Here is a 25,698-nt window from a genome sequence, read left to right on the forward strand (position 1 = left end):
AGATATTAAATAAGAATATGAATTATAGATGTAATTAGGTGGGAAGAAAGGATAATTAAGTGAAGAACTTGTAATAATTAGTGAAGAATAATGGAAAACATTGTCTGGAGAGAACATCTGTCTGAGGGAGATGGATATGCAAGAATAGACATGCACATATTATAAATGTTTATGTAACAGGAGGAACACTTAGCAAACTTGTGGTGCTTCTCTTTAATGTATTGAGAGCAGAATCACAGATTGAGGGTAATGGTTGTGAAGTTTTAATCTTCTTGTCACTAGGTTTGATGTGAAATGGTGGACATTCATAAGATATGAAGCATCATTAGGTTCAATTCTAACAGAACACTTATGCTATTTTTCTATTGATTGTACCCTCATTTTTTACGAGAATTGAGTCAACGATATTTGCCTTTTAAACTAAAATAGATAGAAAACTGCAATCACCAATTCAACAGATTTGTGATCAAATATTTGGGCAACACTGTGTAGGGCTTTGTCCTATACTTTGAAAGTTATCAGGATTGAAGCTTCCATTTCTTGCACTTTCTGAATTGTTCAGTTCCTTATTTGTCTTGTTGCTACTTTAAAGCTTCTTTTCCGGAAATTAAATCTCATAGGGATGCCTTGCTGGATTTTGAAGGTGTTTCAGTTCACTCTTTCTCCAACATTATTTTTTTTTCCTTGCTTGAGTGCTATATTATGTTTACATTTGCTTTTTATCTAATTAATAAATTTATAAAGTCAAACCAAGATAACTTTTGACTTTACATTTACATTAGCAGTTGACTAGTTAACATTCAACTTTTATGAAAAAAGCAGTGGATTTATGAATTGGAATCACCTTAATAAATCAATGTGACAATGCTTGCTATTCTGTAAGAATAGTTTCTTTTTTTAATATTATTATCATATTTTCAATGCAACATTTTTGTTGTATTGCCTTTTGCTATCTTAAAATGCCGTTTCTTCATGAGTCATAGGATTTGTTTTTGATCCCCTGCCATTGATTACCTGTAGGAGTTGCTTGCATTGATGAAATTATTATTAACTCTAGTTTTATTTAATGTAGGCAATTGTGCAAGAACAACAGGACCATCCTGAGTGGGGTTCTTATGCTCAGAGGTTATTGGACCCTGGGACAAGTCTCTGGAGAAACCCTAGCAGTGGTGGACATGATGACAAGGCTCATCCACCCATTCACCCTACAAAATTTTCTGCTGGAGAACATAATTGGAGTCAAGACCATCGTGTAAGCAAGTGTATTAGGCTAATAAGAATTATAGTGTCATTGATTTTTTGGAAATTTAATTCCTTTTCCTTTGCATCACAGAAATTATATGAACTGGTAGTTCGCCATTTCTTGGCTTGTGTTTCACAACCAGCTGTAGGGGCTGAAACTACAGTTGAAATTGACATTGCAGATGAACAATTTTCTACATCAGGAAGAGTAATATTAGAGGTAAGTATTTTATAGCTTTTTCCAATTTTGCCTTTCTCTTCCTTGAGTCTTTTCTCATTCATTAAAAAGCATTGGAGTGTAGTATTTTCTTTTTTTTTTTTTAATTTGGAGGCTGTAAACTACTTTCATATATTTGATAAAAGGTTAATTTCCACAATGTGGCTATTCTATTTATAGTAGAATAGAAAATATAGGAAAGACGAAAACAACCTTAAACTTAAAATAGCCCTAACACATAATATATATATATATATATATCAGTCTTTAACCACCCCCCCTCATGCTGGAGCATAGATATTGATCATGCCCAGCTTGTTACAATATAATCAATTCTAACTCGAGAAAGATTCTTAGTAAACAAATTTGCTAATTGCTCTCCTGTGCTAACATAGGAAGTAGATATCAATTTTTGTTGAATCTTCTCTCGTACAAAATGACAATCAACCTCAATATGTTTTGTCCTTTCATGAAACACTGGATTAGAAGAAATATGCATAGCTGCCTGATTATCATGCCACAATCTCATAGGAGATGAATCACCAAAACCGATTTCCTCCAACACATGATGAATCCACATAAGCTTACAAGTAGTTTGTGCCATAGCACGGTACTCGGACTCTGCACTAGACCTTGCTGCCACATTCTGCTTCTTACTCTTCCAGGATACCAAATTTCCTGCCACAAACATACAATATCTTGTAGTAGATTTCCTTTCATCTGGTGACCCAGCCCAATCGGCATCAGTAAAGCTGTCAACTTGAGTATGTCCGTGATCTTAATATACAACCCCTTTGCCTGGTGTCCCTTTAAATACTTCAGAATGTGAACCAAGGCATCCCAATGAATAGAAGTAGGCACTGACATGAATTGACTTACTACACTCACTGGAAAAGAAATATCAGGACGAGTCACAGTCAAATAATTCAATTTACTTACTAGGTGTCTATATTTTTCAGGATCTGCAAATGCCTCCCCCTTTCCTGCTATAAGCTTCACACTTGAGTCCATAGGAGTATCACAAGGCTTTGTGACAAGCAATACAACATCTTTGAGCAAATCTAGTACATACTTTGGGAGAGAAATATACCCTTTTTGGAGCAAGTTTCTTCAATCCCTAGAAAGTATTTTAAGGAACCCGAGTCTTTCATTTCAAATTTTGCTTGAAGAAAAACTTTAAGATCATGAATACCCTGTTGATCACTAATTGTAATCAAAATATCATCAACATAAACAACCAACAAAATACAACCATTGTTAGTACGTCGAAAGAATGCATTATGATCACATGAACTCCGCAATAGTTCAAACTCAAATACCACATCACTAACCCTCCCAAACCAAGCTCTAGGAGATTGTTTCAACCCATACAATGATTTTCTCAACTTGCATACTTAACCAAATTCCCCTTGAGCAACAAACCCAGGTCGTTGCTGCATATACACCTTTTCACCGTGAAGAAAGGCATTCTTCACATCCAATTGGTATAAAGGCCAATGATTAGTAGTAGCTAATGAAAGAAATATACAAACAAAAGTTAATTCAGCTACAGGAGAAAATGTGTGTATAATCCACACCATAAGTTTGAGCATAACCCTTAGCTACCAATCGGGCTTTCAATCTAGCAATAGTACCATCAGGATTCACCTTTATTGTATACACCCACTTGCACCCAATGACCTTTTTACCCGATGGAAGAGAAACTAAATCCCAAGTACCATTAGTCTCAAGGGCCAATATTTTCTCTTCCATAGCAGTTCACGAACCATCATGAGATAATGCCTCTGTAAGAGTCTTTGGAAGTGAAACTGAATCAAGAGAAGCAACAAAGGAACGAGAAGAACGAGAAAGATGATCATAGAAAACAAAAGAAGAGATGGAATGAGTGCGCTGGCATTTACCTTTTCGGAGAGCAATAAGGAGATCAAGATCAGAATCTAATGAAGTAGAAGTCAGTACGAGAAGTGAATCCAGCGATGTATCTACGGGTTGAAGAATTGTTGCATTAGTGCCATGATGACGGGGTGTACACCTGTGTGATAGGAGGTCGAGATGAAACAAATGGAGTATCAAGACTAGGATTATTCACTATATAAATCAAGAAATCATCTACTAGCTCAATCTCAGAAACAAAGGAAGGAGGACTAGCAAAGAAAGGACTATGCTCAAAGAATGTGACATCACGAGAAACAAGACACTTGCCCAATTCTGGTGAGTAACAATGATAACCTTTTCATGTACGTAAGTAACCTAAGAATATACATTTTAATGAATAAGGATCTAGCTTACTAACATGTGGTCGCATATCTTGAACAAAATAAGTACAACCAAATACCTTGGGAGGTATAGGAAATAAGGACTGGTTTGGAGACAAGATATAATATGGTGTTTGGCCTTGACGAACATATGAATGCGTGCGCTTAATAAGAAAAGCAGTTGTATGAATAGCATCAGCTCAAAAAACTTTAGGAACTCTCATTTGAAACATTAAGGGTCTAGCAACTTCCATAAGATGACGATTTTTTCTCTCTGCTACTCCATTTTGCTGAGGAGTAACAATACAAGAAGACTGATGAATAATGCTATTTTGTATCATGCAAGAACTAAAACAATCAGAGAAATACTCTTTAGCATTATCACTATGGAGGATACGAATATTAGAGTGAAATTGAGTACGAATTTCTGCACAAAATGCAGCAAAGACAAAACAACTCAAATCTAGATTTCATTAAATATAACCAAGTATTTTTGGAAAAATCATCAACAAATGTTACAAAATTCTTAAAACCGGTTTTTGAAGTCACAGGACATGGACCCCAAACATTATAATGAACTAACTCAAAAAGAGAAGTAGCCTTCTTATTAACTCTAGACACATATGGCACACGAGGTTGCATGGCAAACTCTCAAGACTCACATGTAAACTAGACACAGACACTAATTCAGGGCACATTTTCTTCAACACTAATTGAGACGGATGACCAAGTTGGCAGTGAAGTTGGAAAGGGGAAAGATCACTAGAATAGGCAATTGATGCACCAGCAGAAGGAAAAGCAGCAATAACTTCATCCAGTAGATATAATCCATTTGATTCACTCCCACTGCCAATAATCTTCCAAGTCAAGAGATCCTGAAATAGACAATAACCAAGAAAGAACGGAACACAACAATTTAAGGCTTTAGTTTTTTGGTTAATAGACATCAAGTTAAATGGAAAATTAGAAAGATGCAAAACTGAAGATAAAGGCAATGACAGAGTAACAAATGTACTACCACTACCTAAAACTTTAGTAGTTGACCCATTAGCAAGAGTGACATTAGTACAATGATTGAAATGCCTATAAGTGGATAAAATACCTGAATTTCCTGTCATATGGTCAGTGGCACCTGAGTCAATGACCCAGTGATGAGATGAAGAAGAAAGACATGCTATGGGATTACCTGACTTAACTAAGGTAGCAATAGAAGAGGATGAAGGCTGCTGAGACTTCCGGAATTGGGTATATCTAGAAAACTCCTCATCAAGCATAATTATTGTATGGCCTTCAGTGCGAGGTGTAGTAGAATTGCCAACTTGTGATGCTGCAGTAGCAAATTTAGAGGGGACTTGATACTGTTGTTGTTGTTGTTGTTGCCTCTGTGAAGGAGGTTGATAATGATAATTTTGTTGTCCCTGTAAGGGTTTAGAACACCGATTTTTGGGGTTACCTTGTGCTCCACAATTATAACACACTCTTGGACCTCCATGACCACCTGTTCCTTTTCACCATGACCTCCTCTAAATGCCTTTTTCCCCACTTGATCCTCCTCTATATCCACTGGCAAACCCATTAGTACCCTATGAGACTAAGGCAGATCGATCAGACATCACTGGTAGTAAAAACACTTTCCTTGGTAGCATTCAGTACAGTGGTAACAACATCAAACAATGATGAAACATCCTTGTTAGCAAAGAGTTGAGAACGAATCATGTTGTACCCTGAATCTAAACTAGATAGACAACCAAAGACAAACAATCTCTGACGCTGTTCTTTCATCTTAGCCACATCAGTAGAACTGGCATGGCAATGTAAAAATCTTCAGTAGCACTCTTATAACCATAATAATAGTTCATAATCGTATGTCCATTCTGACTTGGACGACTAACCTCTTGTGATAAACTGTACAATCTCTTCATATTCTTTGTATTTGAAAAACACTCATGTAATAATTCTCATAACTCTTTAACTGTCGTATGTTTTATTGAGAGAACCATCTTTCTATCAATACAATTAACAATCTATGAAAACAATTTTCCATCATCTGTCATCCATACCTTTGCAGCATCGTTTTTTTCTGGATAGGGTTCATAAGATGTGCTTCCTTACCAAGTCCTCTTACATTAACCTTAACTAGAAACTTCCATTCTACAAAATTAGAACCATCTCCAGCTAGCATAACATCAAGTCTTTTGTGATGTGAGGACACAACCTCCACATTCTTACTACCTTCGGATGTCATCTCACTTTACCATAATATTAAAAAAACAAATCAACATCAAAAACTAACCAACCTCGTATTCAGCTAACAAGTTCTACCAATCTTAATAGAACCCAATCCACACAGTTACAACGATCCAACGAGTACCTTCTTTTTCTTCTTCTTTTAATTTTTTATTTTTTAGGGTTTTGGATAGGTAGGCTCTAATACCACGTAAATTACTTGTATATATTCAATTAAAGGTTAATTTCTACAATGTGGCTATTCTATTAATATAGAAAAGACTAAAACAGCCTTAAACCTAAAATAGCCTTAACACATAATATATATTTATATATATATATATATATATATATATATATATATNATATATATTATTATATATATATATATATATATATATATATATGTATATGTATATCAGTCTTTAACAGTGGCTAAGCCTGGTATCACTGAGTGCAAGATTTCTGATGGTCGGAATAATTACAACTTTAGGATTTTTTTTTTTATTTTAATAGTCAGGCTTCTGGTGTTTCCTTTTATGTTACATTCAGGGTATTTCTATGGTCCAAGAAATGTCAATCCATTTTGAACTGCTAATGGTCAAAGGAAACTTGTAACTGGAAAGTTGTTTTTGTGTTTCTGTATGATGTCAAGTTGCCATTTTGAACATTAAGGTTGGACAGGATTGTGGTAAAATCTTACTTTATTTGCTCTTTCTTCAATTAAAATTGTGCATGATAAAACTTCAGAAACTGTGTCAGTTGAAAATCACGAACACCTTCTCTTGGAATGGATAACTTCTGATCGGCCAATCAGCAATGCACTACTCTTGTTAGCCTGTCTTGCCTTGTATGCATTGATTTTCTTTGAGATGTGATACAATAATGAAGCTGCTTCATTCCAATAGCATGAATAATTGTCGTTGTCTTGGTATCTTTTGGCAACAGATGGTGCCATAGCTTTTCTAAAGCTCCATGGTCTCTTTAGATTTATCACTGTCATCTTGAATTTTGACTAAGTGGGTTTTCTATTTTGACCAGAGAAATTACTTAGATGTTTACCGATATGAATCATGGGGAGGTTCAATGATTCCAACCTACACTCTTGGACAGCAGGTTTTACATTGTTTCTGTATTGTTCATTTCAATCTTTTCAATTGGAAGTTAATTGTTTGTTTAAGTTGATTGTTAGTGTTCCTGTATATTGCTATGCTCTGCTTCCTTGTGGAGTTGCCATGTTGCTAATCATTCTCAAGTAGCCATATTTGTCAACTATTTGGTAGAATGTCAGCCTAATCTGGGACTATTGCTGGTAAAAAGGATTAAATTGTTGGCTTAGAAATTCCCAGATGCACACTTTTAACTATAAAGCTACCGAATCCTGCCTTGATTCATACTGTGAGTATCTAAAGAAGCCAAATAATAATCTTAAAAAACTATAGTTTCTTAAAATACAAGGAGTTAGCAAAAGGGAAAAAAAAAAAAGCTAAAATAAAAGGACATTCTTAAGCCCATTATGTTGATGGAATAACTTTTGGGTGGAAGAGGGAGAGGGCTTGTAGGTATAGTTTTTTTTCCCAAATTGATTACTGGGCCTTGGTTCTGTAACAATTTTTGTACAAATGGCACAAGAACAAGATGATCATGTTTCGTTTGAATGTTTTGACATCTGAGTTCATTATTTTTTCATGATTTCTCATTGATGACTAAGATGAAATTCAAACCATTAGATTTTGTGACGTCCACACTGAATTATGGCATAAATTTGATGTTTTGCAAAATAGATTTAAGCATCTACATCCCTCTGCAGAATTGTTGAGGCTAGAATTGGTATTTATTCTTCAGTTCCTTGTGATCTCGCAGTTCATCCCAGCATCATTGACTCTTGACACAGGAGTCACTAGACCACCACCCCTTTTGAGTGAAGCTGATTTACTAAGTTGTATGGACAAGGTCAGAATTCCTAAGTGCTCTGATCTGGGTAATTTGATTCTGGTCTCAATATTTTCGGACAGCAATTAGTTTGATTTTTTGAAAACTTGTTGCTCTCTTTCTTCTATGTGAAAGGCGGGAATTGGTACAGATGCAACAATGCATGATCACATTAAAAAGCTGCTAGATCGATTTTATGCAACAAAGGACTCAAACACTCGTTTCTCGCCCACCAAACTTGTAATCTTTTTTCCCTTTTCTTCTTTGACTCGAGCTTTTTTATTATATTTTATTTACTTTTGAATCTTCTGTGTTACTGAATTTGTTATGAGCCAGGAGATTAATTAAATATTCAGAGAGAAAGTACAATTAGGGAGTTTAAAATTTGTTATGATTTGAAGTTTTAGAATAACTCTTTCTTTCTATCCAGTGGACACAGTGGCATCCAAAACAAAACATGGTACTTTTAAAAATAAAATCTTATATGCATATATCATCATAGCAAATTACAGAAATTTTATTTTTATATATGTATGTTTGTGTACATATGTATATGTATATGAGTACATAAATGCATGCGTAAAATGTAATGCACTAAAATGAAGAGAAAATAGTATCTACTTGTGTTCTATTTTAGAATTATCAATTCTTTTTTATTAAAAACTCTCTATTTATATTTTATTTTTGAATAGGTTATGAAGTAAAATATAATATTGAACAAATAAAATGAATACAACAACCAAACAAATTCAATTGTTTGGGTCTCAAATTTGATAATCACATAAAAAAATTCTTGTAAAACTTAAATACAGTTAAGTATAAAAGAAAAGGAAGTATCTTTGAAAAATTCCAAATAATGATTAGTATAAAATATTTTTACTCAACAAAATCAATTTAAAGGATGTGATAAAATGTATATAAAGAGTTTTAATGAAAAAAATTACTTAAGTCACGACATGGGTTTAGCTCAAGTGGTTGGGTGGGTGAAGGTATTGAGTAGGTATTTTTTTTTTGCTCAGTGGTTTTGAGTAGGTATTCTAAGTTTAAGTTTTGATGCGCATATCTTTGCCCTACAAAAAATTACTTGTAGATCATCATAATAATCAAGTTTAAGTTTTGATGCACATTTCCTTGCACTAAAAAGAATTACTTGTAGATCATGATAATAATCTCTATAGAACATAATAAGTTGCTTTCTCTAAGTTCTTTCTTTAAAACATTTGATTTTGTAGTGGTTTGTATACAGTTAAATAGAAAAGAATTCTGATAGCTAAGATCATATCATCATACCTTTTCATTTAATTTGCATTGTTATAAAATATAAATTTAGCAAATGGGCTACTCGAATTTTGTTCCACAAATTACATCATAATACTTTCCTATTTCAACTTCATTATCGTGATTAAGTTTTGCTTACTCTTTGGATAACAATATTGTCATTTCGATATTACCAATTAAATATTTTTAATATCAAACTCTAAATAGTTGTGAGTGCACACTTCCTTATGTAATTTATCAAATTGGAAGCACAAATTGGGGAGGGGGAGCATTATTCTGAAGGAATTAACCATATTGCCTATATGTATGTACTGAAAACTTAACTAACCGCATCAGAGTGGATGGAAAGGTTCCTTGGTAACCAGCCACGTGTATACTAAATATTTGAAATTGATCCCTTTCACAGACTAATGGACATTTTTAGGAAGGTGTAGCTTTTAGAGTTTGGAGATGTAATTTACGCACTCAAAATCCTTGTAACAGGAACCTTTTTCCTTTAAAAGGTAGTAAGTTTCCAGGATTTAGACATTTCCAAGTTTTGAACTATCTCTAGGCCAAGTGATGTCTTGAGCTATGATGAGAGACTTTTAAGTTTTAAATTATCTCTAGGTCAACACATGAACTGCCTGGATCAACTAATTGACATTGCCTTGCTAAACACGTTGTTGGCACTTTCTGAAAGTGGTCTTCTTTAGCCTAAAAAGAGGTGCAAGTTTACATTTTTAGCCACCAGACAATAGGAGTGACCTTAAGTATGATCATAAGTGGCATGCTTAGTTAAGTGTGGGTATAACCAAAATGTAGTAAATCTATATCCTTGCTGTGGATTATCATTGAGTAAATGTGCCGAACTTATTGTGTTGATAGGAATCCCCTTTGTGAAAGGAGTTCTATTACTGAGTTTTTTCTCCGATCAATGTTTTGGGGTGTAAGAGAAGATTTGGATTTGGGTTTACCGGTTATAGTTTTCTTGAGGGTTTTATTTTGTACTTTCATTTGGTTGACCAACTTGTTAAATAATTTTGTTCTTGGTGTGCTTTTGATTTTAGAGTTTTTCAGCACTACATTTCATTTTGTTGTCATATTAGTTATTTCTTTTATATTAGCAAACTAATTGAACCCTATCATGTGTAACTGGATAACAACTGGATGCAATGAAACCATAATTTGGTATTATCTCTTCTTTCCTTTTTTGTGTTTCTTCCAAGTTATAAATTAGTTTTCTGACGGTAAGTTATTACATTGGTACTGACTGTGAGACTTATGTAATCTCAGGGTGAGGCACTGGTTATGGGATATGATGACATGGGGTAAGTAGTCTACTCTTTTTCTTTTTGGATAAGCCAGCTTACTTAAATTACAGTGCTAAGGATAATATGTGGAATCTTAACTCTTATTTTATTTGTTAAAAGGTTAGTCAGTTTCATGCATGTTTATATGTGGCATGACATGTCCCAGATCATTATGAAGGTTTATTGTTTTTGGAAATTTTCTTATTTAATATATATATCCTTTTTAGGGTTTCATTTGTCTATAAAGAAATGGAGTCATGACTCTAAGATCGTGTGTGTTAGCCTGTATGTGGTTATTGATGTTGGTCTTTATCCGTAATTCCATTTGCTGCATTAATTTGTCTGTAGCATGATTAGCAAGTTGATTATTAGCTGAAGAAATCAATAGCTAAAACTTGTGCCCTTAACTTAAGAGTCTTGTACCATTACCCGGATAAGGGCCATGCAGCATTTGCCCAGCCAAAGTGGCAGGGCTTGGTGCATCTGGTTCTGGCAGTAGTCATCCCTGTTCTCTTTTGGCATGGAGTGCTACTTGGAAGCATATTTTCTTTACACTCTTAACTTAAACATTAAGGAACTTTACTGTTGCACAAGAATGGTTAAGTTAACCACCAAGGACCTTTAGGCATATTTGATAAAACTGGAAAAGGATAGATTTAGATGAATGTACACAGTATATCTTATGGCAGTGATACGGTCCCTTGAAACGGATCGAGTTATGGGATGGTGTGTGGAAGGATTGGGTTTAGTTTGAGGTACACTATGTACTTGGGTGGAAGGTTTCTTTTTTTGACCTATGTTTGTAATGCTGGCTCGTTAGAGAGAACCTGCAGATCTTGAGTTTTAAGTACTCAGAACTTGAATAGATTTTGAACAACCCTCTTTTATTAACTTCACTGCCTTTTTAACTACAGCTTGGTGGAATAACCACACTTAAAGGAAGAAAGTGGAAAGGTGGAGACACAACCCCCAACAACATGAAATGGAAAACTACCACTAACAATAAAATAGGGACCATAACGAAACTGTTAACAATAAACTGCCAGCAATCAATCAGATATGTGGACTTAGTCTATACTTCCCATGTGTGAATCACTTGTAAACTAAGGGATTATCTGATGTGCTATCATTACTCCCTTCCTTCAAATCGCGCTTGTCCTCAAGTGTGAAGTGTGGGAGGCACTCCTTCATAGATGAAACAGTCTCCCAAGATGCCTCTGCTGCAGAAGTGTCTTGCCAATGAATCAAAACCTCTTGAATGTTTCGATTGCCTCGACGGTCTAGAACAGACAATGGTAGTGGCATGGGTGCTGCTGGAAGACCCATAGGGAGTGTAGCAGTCACTGGATTGTCCCCCTCATGAAAAACTTTTAGACAAGAGTCATGGAACACAGGATGAAGCTTTGTCCCTGGAGGAAACTCCAATTTATAAGCCATAAGTCCAAGACGTTGCAAAATTTTGAAAGGACCATAGAACCTTGGCAGCAGTTTTTGGTGACGACAATTAGCCAAGGAGAGCTGTGGATATGGCTGTAATCGTAAAAGAATCTTGTCCCTTACTTGAAATTCAATATTACGGTGCTTGGAATCATAAATGGTTTTCATCTTATGTTGGGATGCAACAGATTCTGCCTTAATGATTTAAGGATCATATCTCGAGATTGTAAGGCCTGATCCACAGCATCCAATTTGGAAATTCCAGGACAATAGGACAGCAGGCGCAGCAGTGGATGCCCATACACTACTTCAAAAGGTGTGGTCTGTAGTGAAGAATGAAAATTAGTATCATATGAATACTCCACCCAAGTCAACCAATTCATCCATTTGGTAGGCTGAGCACTGGTAAAGCATCTTTAGTACATCTCCATAGTTCGGTTGACAACTTTCGTTTGGCCGTCTGATTGGGGGTGGTAAGCGAAGCTGAAACATAACTTGGTGCTGCTAAGACGAAAACGTTCCTTCCAAAATGCACTTGTAAAGGTGACATCTCTATCACTCACCATTGTTTCAGGCAACCCATGTATTTTGAAAATATTGTCAAAGAAGAGTTGTGCAATACTAACAGCTGAATATGGGTGAGCAATTGGCAGTAAACGACAGTATTTAGAGAAACGGTCCAAAACCACCAAAATGACATTTATACCATGTGAATTAGGTAAGCCTTCTACAAAATCCAATGATATGTCAGACCATACATGCTCAGGCATTAGTAAAGTCTGAAGAAGACCAGCAGGTTGCAAAGTTTCTGTTTTATGAAGTTGGCAAATACTGCAGGCACGGATGAAGTCACGGATATGGTGTTTCATGCCGTTCCAGTGAAAATCTTTGGCAATGCGAAAGAGAGTTTTTTGATACCCTTCATGCCCTTGGTTGTGTAAGGCGATCATGACTGTCTGGATGGAAGGAGAATTAGGGGCTAAATAAACCTGATGTTTATAGAATAGCAGCCCTTGTTTGAAGCTCCACGGTTCAGCAGCAGTACCCTCTTGGACAGTAGAGATTAAACTTTGGACTTCAGGTGAATTTTGTTGTTCATGACGAATTTCATCAAATAGGCTCAATTGTGGCATGGATATGGTGTGAAGGACAGCCCCATCGGAATCTCTCTGGGATAGAGCATTGGCTACAGAGTTGTATCGACCAGCCTTGTATTCTACTGAAAATGAATAGCCCAAGATTTTTCCCCACCAGTGTTGCTGTGGTGGTGTCAATAGTTTTTGCTCCAATGAGAACTTCAAACTATAGTGATTGGTGCAAACTATGAAGTGCTTGCCTCATAAGTAAGAGCGCCAGTGTTTGATGGCCTTAACAAGACCAATGAGCTCCTTTTCGTAGGTTGGTAAATGCTGATGTCGGATTGCCATGGCCTTGTTAAAGAATGTGATTGGTTTATTATTTTGCAATAAAATCGCACCAATTCCAGTGTCAGAAGCGTCACATTCAATTGTAAAGGGTTGAGAAAAATCAGGAAGTGCTAACACAGGCGTGGTGGTCGTGGCAGCCTTAAGTTTTTCAAAAGCTTGAGACAATTGGTCTGTCCATATGAAGGAATTTTTACGGAGCATCACTGTAAGAGGTGCTGCAATAGAACCATAGTTATGAACAAACTTGCGGTAGTATCCAGTGAAGCCTAAAAAACCTCGTAAGCCTCGAATAGTTAAAGGCTTGGGCCATTTTGTCATGCTTGAAATTTGCTTGCATCTGCAATAACCCTTTGGCAGTGATGATGTGGCCCAAATAAGCAATTTGAGTTTGGGCAAATGAGCATTTAGATCATTTCAAGAAAAGGTGATGTTCTGAGAGCAATTTGAAAACGGTCCGCAAGTGATACATGTGCTGTATCTAGGTACGGCTGTAAACGAGTATATCATCAAAAAACACCAAAACAATTTTTCTTAAGTGAGAATGCAATACCTCATTCATCAGGGCCTAGAAAGTAGATGGGGCATTTGTTAACCCGAAGGGCATGACTCGAAATTCAAAGTGGCCATGGTGTGTTCGAAAAGTTGTTTTTTCTACATTAGCTTCATTCATTTGAATTTCGTGATAGCCTAACTGCAGATCCAGTTTAGAGAAATACTTTGCTCCGAATAATTCCTCCAACAATTCCTCAATCGGAATGGGAAATTTGTCTTTGATTGTCTTTGCATTCAATTCCTGATAATCTGTGCACATGCGCCAAGTATCGTCTGACTTAGGAACAAGGAGCACAGGAGATGAAAATGGGGATTGACTAGGCCGAATTATCCCTTGCTTCAATATCTCGGAACATTGTTGCTCAATGTCATCTTTCTAGACATGTGGATATGGATATGGTCTAACAACTATTTGATGATCATATGTACGTGAAGGAGGAAGGCTCATGGGTTCCTAGAATAAATAAGCAAAATCTCGTAAGAGTCACTGTAAATCAGCATCGTAATCTTCTTCGGCAGTAACAACTTGAATCTCAGCACTTTGTGTTGGTTGGGAAGTTTTAATTCCATGTAATTCTATTTGTTTTCCTAGTTTAGTAAAAGACATCCACATATTTGTAAAGTCCCACAAAATGGGTCCCAAGGTTTTTAACCAATTGACACCTAATACAACATCAAAACCGCTTAAAGTGAGAACATATAAATCAACAAAGAAAGTGTGATTGCCTAATTGGAGTGACATTCCCTTGCATTGACCTAGACTTCTAATTCTCTCTCCATTTGCAACCACAATCCGTAATCTATCTCGTTTTTCCACTTGAAGATTAAATTGTGATACAAATTTGGAGTCCACAAAACTATGAGTACTACTAGAGTTTACTAAAGATAGAGCTGGGTTACCATTCAATTTGCCTTGCAGATGCATGTTTAGAGGAGTATTGATACCGATGATGGCATTCAACGAGATCTCTGGTTGATTAGTATTAATCATATTCGGTTTGCTTTTTGTCTTTTTCTTCAACTGAGTCGATCCAGAATAATTTCTTACATTGATGGCCTTTGACCTTTGACCTTTAAGCCACTCTCCTTCATTTTAGCCCTAGTCAATGTTTTCACAAATCTCGTACAGTGTTAAAGTAGTGTATTAGGAGGTTTTGATTGTTGAACCTTTGATATTGGTGTCCGAGTGGGCTGCCCCTTGCGTTCATAGAGTCAGGATATACTCATTGCAGCTTGTTGACTGGTGTTTGGTAGAGATCTTTTAGGAAAAATTTTAAGAATTATTATATATTGTGTCTGATTATTAAGGCCTAATAATTTTAGAAATTATTGTATATATATATATAGGCTGCTGTAAATAATTTTTCTATGACAGAGAATAAAAAACTCTCATGTTTTTCCTCCCAACATGGTATCAGAGCTTCTACCAACTAAAGAAGCCATATTTTTTATCGCTCGGCAGTAGGGGAATCTTGTCTGCTACTCTTGACAGTCGCCAGAAGCCTTGCTTGACTGGTGTTTCAAATCATGGCTGTCAAGAGTAGCAGACAAGATTCCCCTAGTACCAAGCAATAAAAAATATGGCTTCTTTAATTGGTAGAAGCTCTGATACCATGTTGGGAGGAAAAACATGAGAGTTTTTTATTCTCTGTGATAAAAAAATTATTTACAACAACCTATATATATATATATCAATGTTAACTCTAAAACAACACTAAAACAAGAAGTTATCACAAATATAGATAGCATAATATTAGGCCCTAATAATCAGATACAAAAATACAATAATTCCTAAAAGATCTCTACCAAACACCAATTAAAAAAGGGACTGATGTAAAGTTCAATTTATTGTGCTTGAGTGAGAGTGCCGGCCTGTGAAGCCAATTGCTCAAATTTTTCTTGGTAATCTACTACAGAACCACTTTGTTGAAGTTTCACCAATTCTCCCAACTTATGACTCCTTATAGGTGGGCCAAAGCACAGGTGACATTGATGTTTGAATTCATTCCAAAAAGGTTGTGGCATATCAACTTCCATTTGAAGGAACTATAGCTGCGCATTCCCCTCCAAGTGGAAAAAAGCAAGGCTAACCTTTTCTTCTTCGGTTGTTTGTTGGTGGCCAAAGTAATGCTCGCACCTGCTGAACCACCCTAAAGGATCTTCTTGGCCATTGAATTGTGGAAAATCCAACTTTGTGAGCTTAGGGATGATGGCACCTCCCCTTGTGGTTTCGGATCCTGTCCTTCTTGCTACGCCTTCGCCCTTATGGCTTCGGTTGTTACTGCCTTCCTCTGTAGCTACGGTATCAACTTTGGAAGCAGCTGAATCCTTAATGAGTTCATCTAGTCGAGCATTTATTGCTTCTTGTCGTGCCAAATTGGCTACACGTTCATCTTGGAACAATTGTAAAAGTTGCTGCAATTGTTATTGAAAAAGGTCCCCCATAACATTAGGCTCTGATACCAAATTGATACGGTCCCTTGAAACGGATCAAGTTATGGGACAGTGTGTGGAAGGGTTGGGTTTAGTTTGAGATACGCTAGGTACTTGGGTGGAAGGTTTCTTTTTTCGACCTATGTTTGTAATGCTGGCTCGTTAGAGGGAACCTGCAGATCTCTTGAGTTTTAAGTGCTCAAAACTTGAATAGATTCTGAACAACCGTCTTTTATTAACTTCACTGCCTTTTTAGCTACAGCTTGGTGGAATAACCACCCTTAAAGCAAGAAAATGGAAAGGTGGAGACACAACCTCCAATAACATGAAATGGAAAACTACCACTAACAATAAAATAGGAACCACAATGAAACTGTTCATAATAAACTGCCAGCAATGAATCAGATATGTTGACTTAGTCTATGCTTCCTATGTGTGAATTGCTTGTAAACTAAGGGATTAACTGATGTGCTAATAGTCGGATTGTAAGCACTATAGACCTTCATGCTGCCTACCATAACTGCATTGTCTTCAGAAGCAGTTGCATTATACACAAATTAAAAAGGTCTTTGTCTGCCTGTAGATAAGGATAGTGTAAAAAATTAGCCTATATCAACAAACAATGTGTGAGTTTGAAAGATTTAAAACATATCCTATTCTCTGTCCCCATTATCTTTAACATTCTCTTCATTCTTCTGAACGATTCGATTTTAAGAAGAAAAAGGGAAACAAGAAATAAAAGAAAGCAATCTAAGAAGCACAAATGTGCATGAAGAAGTACTTTTTTTACTTTGGAGAAGAAATCTGGTCAACTTTGCAAATGATGTTTTACTTCATAATAGGAGATGCATTTCACTATATACGAATGTTTTCCAGGTTCAATATGAGTTTTTTTAGAGAGGCAATTAGTTGTAAAGCATATGGAAATGTGGTGCATATTTTCCTTCTTTCTCTGTTTTCATGGACACTTCTTTGATTGAGAAATTGCCCTGTTGGGCACTGGAGAACAGAATCCTTCTGTTAACCTGTGGTCAACCTTTGCAAAATTTTTTCGAAGATGTAGATAAATTTATCTAAAGAGCATGCAATATTGTGCAGCTGCTATCGATTTTGGTTCCCTAATAAGCTGCAACCCTGTTTCCATATTGGAAGTTGCCCGTCAAAAGCCTACATCTATGTCCAAAATGACAATAATGTTGTCTCCACAGACTGCCACATTAATTGCAGTCACTCAATAAGTGTATGCTAGTAGGATAGTTTTTTTATTTGCCCATGCAAGTGGTTGCATCATAATTACAATATTCTTGTTTCTTAGTTTTTTTCTGTCATTCATCATGGTATATTTTTGATCAGGTATGAACTTTGGAAGCCAAATCTCAGATCAATGATGGAGTTTGACATGAAAGAAGTTAGTGTAGGCAATAAGAGAAAAGATGAAGTTTTAGCCACTTGCTTGCAACAGATGAAAGCTTGCTTCTTAGATGTAAGTTGCTTCTATATATTTATTTGCTTGTGGAATCTATTTTGCTGGGTAATTATGCTAGGGAACACTGTTTGTTTAGTGTAAAATTTGCATAATTAATAGGATTTAGGATGCAGAAAGGAGGAGGGCTGCTTAAGGGGGAGAGAAGGAGAAAAAGAATTCCTTAAGACAAATCAAACCTTGATGTATGACTCCTTATAAATTAAATAGGGAAAGAAAAAGAAGAGATGAAGTAAAGAAGTCAGAGGGGAAAGGAGAAGAAAAAAAGCAATCAAAGGGAGAAACAAAGGAAATTGAGGAAGTGCATAAGCATGGGAATATCTCAATAATTTAATCTCTATTTTTATAATGTCTTAATAATCCAAAGCAATTGAAATTGAAAATAAGTATTTATAATACTTGGTAAATAAGTAAGAGTAACTGAAATAAAATAAGCTAAATAACCTAAATTACCTAAATATAGATATAAAATTACCTTTGAAACCATGAAATTTTAAACTACTATATTAAGTTCCTAAATTATATAATTTCTCCATTTGGATTATCATAATGTATGATGGACAAAAAAAAGGACGGCATAAGGGAGATTAAGAAATTAGAGGGTAGGAAAGAAATAGAAGAAACAATGGAAGAAAGAGGGAAAAATCTCAATATTTCAAAGTTTTTAGGATAGATTGAAACATCCTTTAGTCAAATCAAAATGGTACACCAAATATAGGATTTCGGTGATATAAGAAAGGTCAAAAGTCATATATATACATTTATCACCTTTGAAATATATATATATATATACACACACACACACATACATTTATGGTGTTTGGTTGATGTGTCCATATACGCTTTTGGTTGATGTCATGTTTTATGACAAGCTGAATATTATATGCAGGCAAGATTGAATAAAGTGAAATTATTAGAGGCTATGGCAGTTTTCTTCGAGAGGTAGTTTATTAATTCCCTATATTGTAGTAGCAAATATTGCCACTGTTATTATGCTAACTGCTTATGCAGATCAAATCAAGCTGCTGGTGACGACAACCATGCAGCTGGAGAAGTGGTTAGGCAGTGTGGACTTTGCCGAGAATCTTCTATGGTGCTGAAGAAAAACCGTGTATGCATGACATTAATTCAATTTTTCGTTTAGATTATAGAGACTATTTTGTAGTATCTTTGTGTTTTGTTTTTGTATTGGACATTAGTTGCATTTCTCATCTTCTGTGCAGTATTCTTCTTCTTCGCTTGTAATTATCTTAATTCAAGCATCCGTTCTTTCCCTCATCTTGCAATCTAGATGATGTTGCTGAGATGATATAATTTTTGTTATGTATAATTATGAAGATAGTGGTTGTAGGTCAGGCCCCTACTTGAGCTTTGTGGTATGTGAGAGCTTCAATATTTACTCATGCAAAATGGATCAATGTCTTTTCTCATGCAAAATGGATTTCTATTATTGCCTGTATGCTATAGGATTTGGCCATGTGTTTACTGTCTGGTGAATTTGAAGTGTTTCTAAATCAGTTTTTTTTTTTTACCTAATAATATAGTGACTTGGGTGGTTTTCCTTGACATAGAAATTGGACCACAGGTTAAGTCTTCTTGTGATATAATCTAGCCCACACTGGGAATGTAGAAGAAGTAAGCAGGTGCTCTTAGGTTCTGAGACCACTACTATTTGCACATGAATAAGGGTTTTTGAAAATATCAATTTTATAACAGTAGTAACCATTCATGATAAATTGAGTCATCTCATGTGCGGCAACTAGAAAAGGATGTTGTAAAGGCTAGATTAGGATAAGCTTAGGCTTTCAATTTGGTGTCTCCTATTGAAATTAGGGAAAAAAAAAAAACAAATTGTCCAAAGAATGGTAGTTGGCTTAGATGCCAATGGGATGTGTAAGTTTATTACAAAGAGTACTGGTTAAGAAAACAAGAAATAAATTAAGATTTGTGATATGACAGATGTTTCATCAAGCTCATTGGAGAGATAAGATCATGTTTGTTAGCCAAATATCTGGGATAGGCATCTTTCAAATGTTGAGTTTCTAATTTTAAGCCTAATTTTTCTGGTTCATTATGATTTCCATGACCATTAATTTCTTTCATGTTTTTGCCTTACTGTGTAACCATATTTAAGCTATTCTGATATTATAATAGTATCCTTTGCGAGCAGTCAAGTCCTTCAATTTCTTATGAACCATTATACTTCTTTTCCAACAGGATGGCAACTTCATGGTTGGATGCTTGGGTTTTCCGCAGGTCAGTGCCTGGGTTTATTTAATAGTCTTAAATATGAATTATAGAAAGCTAATATATCACTCAGATGAGAACATTAACTGAAACTTGTGCCAGAAAGATAGTTAAGGTGTCCTTTGGTTTGCAATATTCTGAAAACGAAAAACATGTGTGGTAACCTAAGTTTGTTGCATAGTTTTAAAAGAAGAAAACATATATGATACTTGTTTGATGAGTTGGAAAAGGTGATTCCATGGTAAAGTTAAGTCTAGAAAAGTTATTTTCAACCAGAACGGAGAAGGAGACAGCAAAAGATCTCTTCTTTCCCTTTTGTGCTCCTCAACCTCAATGATTGTAGCACACAAGTTGTGAGCTCTTACTGTCATAACCACATATAATTAGTATCACCACCAACAAATGTGGTCAGTGCATCATAACCACTTTGATTTTTCTTGTTAGCTATAATTATCTGTCCATTTTTAATCGGTTTGAGATAACCTTTTCATAGGATCTTTCCAAGTTTTTTTGAGAAAGAGTTCTGGAGTTGATGGTAATGGTCTTGTAGGCCTGAATAAGAAAAGGACATGGAGAACCTGGATTGTCCAGGCTCGAAAAGAAATTTGTATGACTCATGGTTTCAACTGTTTGCTAACTGCTTCATGGTTTCGACAAGTATAAACCTGCAAGTTAGGATAACTCAGGCAAGTGGAAGCATTAGGTGGAAGCTCACAAATAGATGAAGGGGAACTATTAGGTGAAGAAGAAGGGTCAGGGTTTGAAGATCTAGATTACCAGGAGCGAATGCTCTGATACCATGCTAACATAGAAAATTAAAATTGTAGGGAGAAAACATTAGAGCTACCTAACAATATAGTAGCCTCTTTGTTTATACTAAGAGGTATAGGTATAATAGATGATATTACCCTTGCTGCACATATGAAGTTATAACATATATCAGATCACTAAAGGTTTGCAATTTTGAGTGCTCTATCCTGAAAACGAGATCCTGGTTACCTAATTCTAATTTTCATGGCATTATTGCTCTTCTTGTTATATATTACTAATAAGTTGAATGTTCTTACATTGAAGAAAGAATTACCATGTAGGTCCCTTTTATGAAGTAATAAGGTTATTCTTTCAATTTTAACTAGATGGGTGCCATGTAGAATCTTATTATGAAAATGCTTCTCAGCAAAGCATGTATTTCTGAAAAGTAGCTTTCTTTGTCTTTACATTGTATTTGAAATAAAATCCAATCAATCCATGATTGTACCATGACAAAATAGAAGTTGTACCTATGTACCAACCTACTAAACTGAACTAGTGTATTAGGAAAAAACTGATACTTCCTTCACTACTTAATGTTTAATGGAATCTTGAGGTGGGACCGTTGAACTTTTTGAAAAATATACCCTGCCAGTGTCCTATTTCTTATATTAATCTAGTTTAATTTTTTTATATGAATTTCTAGGTTTATGAGGCTAATGTGGTCTTTCTCTTTTTCTGTGTTGCATGTAATTTTGCAACACCTCTTTGATACACTCATCAGTGTAGGAATGCTATTTGGCTCCCTGGATCTGTATTGGAAGCAGCAGTAACCAGTAATATTTGTGGCTCCTGCAATCCAGGTATTTACTTGTGATTTTATTTCTTCAAGTTTAGCTAGCAGTGATTGTCTATGCAGACTTGGTTTAGTTTGTTGGGGATCAGTGAATATTTCAGATGTAGATTCATTGCAATCCATTATTATAAGGTAAGGGCTTGAAGCTAGATGTGACAATCCCAAGTTGTCCTCATTGCCTGTGACAAGTTGAGATTCATTGTCATACTAATAGTTTTAAAAGCATAGTATAACATGTCTGTTTTATGTCACTGTCACATGGTGTCCATTCAGATGTGCCACCTTATTTAAAGTGTGCATGTGACATACATTGTCTCCATCATGCTTCTTAGCAATGTGTTCATCAGCTTTCATGTATGGGATATACTTTTTTAATGATAAACTTTACCCTTTTTCTGATAGGTCCTGTTTACTTGATTCAATTTAAGTTTCGCCAGCTTGAAATACCACCTGGCTTCAATGCCAACCATCTGGGTAAGAGTATAGTTCCACTGACATGTAGAGCCTTTACATCAAACTTGCATGATTTCTTTTTGTTGTCCTTAAAAATATCTATACAAAATGTGAATGAGTTAAGTTGGTATAATACAAACCCTGGGCTCCATTTCAAGAGTTGGTCCTTCCTTTTTAATATTTCAAGTGAGTTGACTCTATCCATCTCAGGACATTGTTTCTCCTGATTCTTATTTATCAGTGTCGTATTCCCATTTTTTATCCCCACTATTCTGTTCTAATAAATGTTTCTTATTATCATCTTTCCATGATTGTTTAGTTTAATTTATTACGTTTTAAAATATCTCTCTGTTTGTTAGTAAGATGTGTGTGAGCATGCACATGTGCCTTAATTAAATAAAAAAAAATGAAACTTTTGCACATGCAAATGTATGTGTCTTCTAAATTCTAGTATTCTTTGTCTCTCAAAGATTATCTAGTTTTGACCTTTTGCTGTCAAAAGCTTTCAATTTTTACCACTGCTATTTTAAACATTTATTGAGAAATTTTCAAAATTTGGAAAACTTTTGACTTCAAGTTTCCGATTATTTTTTTTCCTGAAATTTTAATTTAAAGTAAAGGTCAAAGATGAAATTTTGACCACTCAATGTCAAACAGACTAATACCTGAGAACAAAAGAATTATTCATTATTAGTATGTGCACGCCCTGATTCTGAAGCTTTCATGTTTGAGTTTGTGCAATTTTTGAGCAAGCTTCTGGATTTGTTTTCATGTGAGTTTATATACATACATACATATATATATATCTCCAAAACTACCTGGGAGGAAGCATGTTGGCTTAGCTGTCTTTGGGCCTAATGTTTGTAGCTTTGTTTCTTTTTTTTTACTGTTGAAAATGTAATAATATCTTTCTATAGTTTCCAAATTGACTCCTATGTTATTTAGAGGGAAGAATGTTGCTGCTTATAAATGTCTATGTAATCAGAAGAAATCAAAATAGTTGATGATTAATGAGAAGTAAACTGCTGTGAACAAAAAAAAAAATGAAAATGAGAGGTTGCCTGTTTTGGTTTCTTGAGGTGAATGATTGTTCCTTTCAGGTTTTTTTTTTTTTCTTCTTTCTCTACCTACATTCCTTTCTTCTTTTTTAATTTTTAAATGGTTTTGACATTAGTTGCATGTCATACAACCAAGGCTTTCTACAGCCATTTCACCACCTTTCCTTCACAAGACATTTCTTAGAATCAAGCGAAGATTGTTTGACATTATATTTCAGCCAAGAATAATTTTATTGTAATGGCAAAAAAAAGAATAATTTTAATTCACAACCTTCTCTTTCCTGCCCACCAAAAAAAAAAAAATTCCTCCTTCAGAGCTGAATCGCTGTTTAGTTGAGAGCAAAATCATTAGATACCAAATGATAAGTTAGAATAATTCATTCAATATTGTTATTATTATTATTATTTTTGCCATCTTAGAGCTGATTATTTTTGTTGTATCTTAGGAGAGTATTTATATGGAAGTTTCATTTCAAATTCTCTTTTACACAAACACAAACAAAGAGAGAGGGAGAGAGCGCACGTAAGAAACCTTAGATATTGTGATGACTGGCTCCATGAACAATTGTCCATTAGGTTATACTAAAACTATGACCTACTTGTCTTTCTCTTTCAATAAAATAAATTGAAGTTTAACTAAATAACTTGTGAATTCAATACCTTTAAGCATAAATGAAGCGTTTATGCTTTGGACAATTTCCGTTCTGTTTTCTGCTAAATAGAACACTTTTATGTTCTGAATGTGGATTTATTTCTTGTTTTTTCTTCCTTGTACCGATATAATCAGTCGACATGGCTTCATTTTGTCTAGACCCTGTTTGTGCTTAAACATGTATATTGAAATGGATCCAGCTTATTTTCATATTCAACGCTGTTTGTTAGTCATCTAGAATTCTTTTAATGTAAATTAGATTGTGAGATTTACAGAGTGCTGAAGAACTTCCTGCCTGCATACTCAGGTTGCATTGGTGGCTGTGATGATATACTTAGACAACTGATAGAAATATGTGGAACAGGTTCTCGCATGTCAGGTCCGTATGCTTGTTTATCTGGAGTAATCACGAAGATCAAAAGGAAGAATAACACTTCATTTATGGATCTGTTGGTGGTGATGAAAATCATAACACTTATCATTTTCATTATCCCTTAATGTGATTCATGAGAACTGACTAGCAGTTTATTCTTAGCCACTTTAAGTTTTCTAAATTAACATTTAATTTATATTCTGCGAAGGTGTTACCATATTTGTGCTGAATGTTGCACTTACAGTATATTGCATCTTGTCCATGCAATTTATAATGCCCTATCTACTTAGGCTATTTTAGAATATTGATTGTCCATATGTGCATTTTCAAAAACCATGATCAGAAATATTGTTATTTGACAGTATATAAAGTATGTGTTTATCAAATACATGAATATCAATGAATATTAAATGTTCCTTTCTTTCTTGAGGAAATCATATCTTGCTTAGTAGTTGAACATAAAAATTTTTATTTTTGTTTAATATGTTATGCAGCACGAGGTAGAGGACCCACTACAACGTCCAGCAATGTCCAGAGAAATAGCAGCAGACAAGGTGCTTGCTTATACTGTCAGCAAACAGGCCATTCTTCAAATGATTGCCCTTCACAGTTTTCAGGTTCACGAAATTCTAGATCTCGTACGAACTCACAAAATGGTATGCAAGGTGAACTCTTTTTTCCATTTTATTAACTTAAATATTCATGAAAAGAACAAGTGTTGCTTGCTTGTAGTAATAATAGTTAAATTTATACTTGCAAAAGGCTTGAGCATAATACAACAACAATCCAGATTGGAGTTCAATGTCAAGTTTGATTAGAGGTGGCAGTAGTTGACCCAAGTCAAACAACTTGACTTGATCAGATAGAAATCTGACCTGATCCCAGCCCAGGCTGATCCAAAAGTAAATGAAAAGTTATGTTAAGTTATTTGAACTTGAAATGACCCATCTTCAAAGCAACTCAAACCTGAAACAACCTGGACTCAAGGTAACTTTGGACCCAAAGCAATCCAAACCTGAAATAAAATAACACCCAACCATAAACTTACTTTGGGTATACACTTCACACACACACACACACACATACTCCCCCTGTCCCAATAAACTTGTCACATTTTGACTTTTTGTTGGTCAAATTTTTACACTTTGGCATCTATTATTTTAAAATATTCAATTAATTAAAATTTACTATATGTGCATGTGTGTGTGTGTAAACTACTTCATTCGTAGATTTTAGAAAACATTTTTCCTATTTTTATCAGTGATAAATACAGAATAAATAGAGGTCAAAGTTCAAAATTTTTACCAACAAAATGTCCACATGCGACAAGTTTATTGGGATAGAGGGGTTTTTTTTTCTGTAAATCCCATTTAATTGAATTTAAATTTAAGAAAAACTATAGAAATTTCCATTGCTAATATTTTATATAAACATAAATTGGAGGAAATGTAGATGGTCCTCTTCTTTCTTAGAAATGGAAAGAACTTATTCCACTCTAACGACAGACTTGACCTGTGCAAAACCTGATCTAACCT

General features: G+C 35.1%; 1 protein-coding gene across 3 annotated transcripts in view; it reads left to right on the top strand.

The window, feature by feature from the left end:
- The window catches only part of LOC18611919 (DNA topoisomerase 3-alpha), a 30,856-nt gene that overhangs the window by 3,677 nt on the left and 1,481 nt on the right, over window positions 1-25,698 (top strand). Inside the window, exons 9-22 of one of the 3 annotated variants that reach the window (XM_018114193.1) lie at window positions 1,073-1,252; window positions 1,334-1,462; window positions 6,982-7,056; window positions 7,804-7,893; window positions 8,008-8,112; window positions 10,426-10,460; window positions 17,645-17,774; window positions 18,664-18,716; window positions 18,786-18,885; window positions 19,992-20,030; window positions 21,556-21,634; window positions 22,030-22,101; window positions 24,098-24,169; window positions 24,658-24,828. In XM_018114193.1, the coding sequence (XP_017969682.1) occupies window positions 1,073-1,252; window positions 1,334-1,462; window positions 6,982-7,056; window positions 7,804-7,893; window positions 8,008-8,112; window positions 10,426-10,460; window positions 17,645-17,774; window positions 18,664-18,716; window positions 18,786-18,885; window positions 19,992-20,030; window positions 21,556-21,634; window positions 22,030-22,101; window positions 24,098-24,169; window positions 24,658-24,828 (1,330 nt within the window). The remainder of the gene's footprint in view (window positions 1-1,072; window positions 1,253-1,333; window positions 1,463-6,981; window positions 7,057-7,803; window positions 7,894-8,007; window positions 8,113-10,425; window positions 10,461-17,644; window positions 17,775-18,663; window positions 18,717-18,785; window positions 18,886-19,991; window positions 20,031-21,555; window positions 21,635-22,029; window positions 22,102-24,097; window positions 24,170-24,657; window positions 24,829-25,698) is intronic. The other 2 variants (XM_007048418.2, XM_018114196.1) reach the window with 2 other exon arrangements.

The sequence above is a fragment of the Theobroma cacao genome, chromosome 1 (genome assembly GCF_000208745.1).
Source record: "Theobroma cacao cultivar B97-61/B2 chromosome 1, Criollo_cocoa_genome_V2, whole genome shotgun sequence".
Classification (NCBI taxonomy): Eukaryota; Viridiplantae; Streptophyta; class Magnoliopsida; order Malvales; family Malvaceae; genus Theobroma; species Theobroma cacao.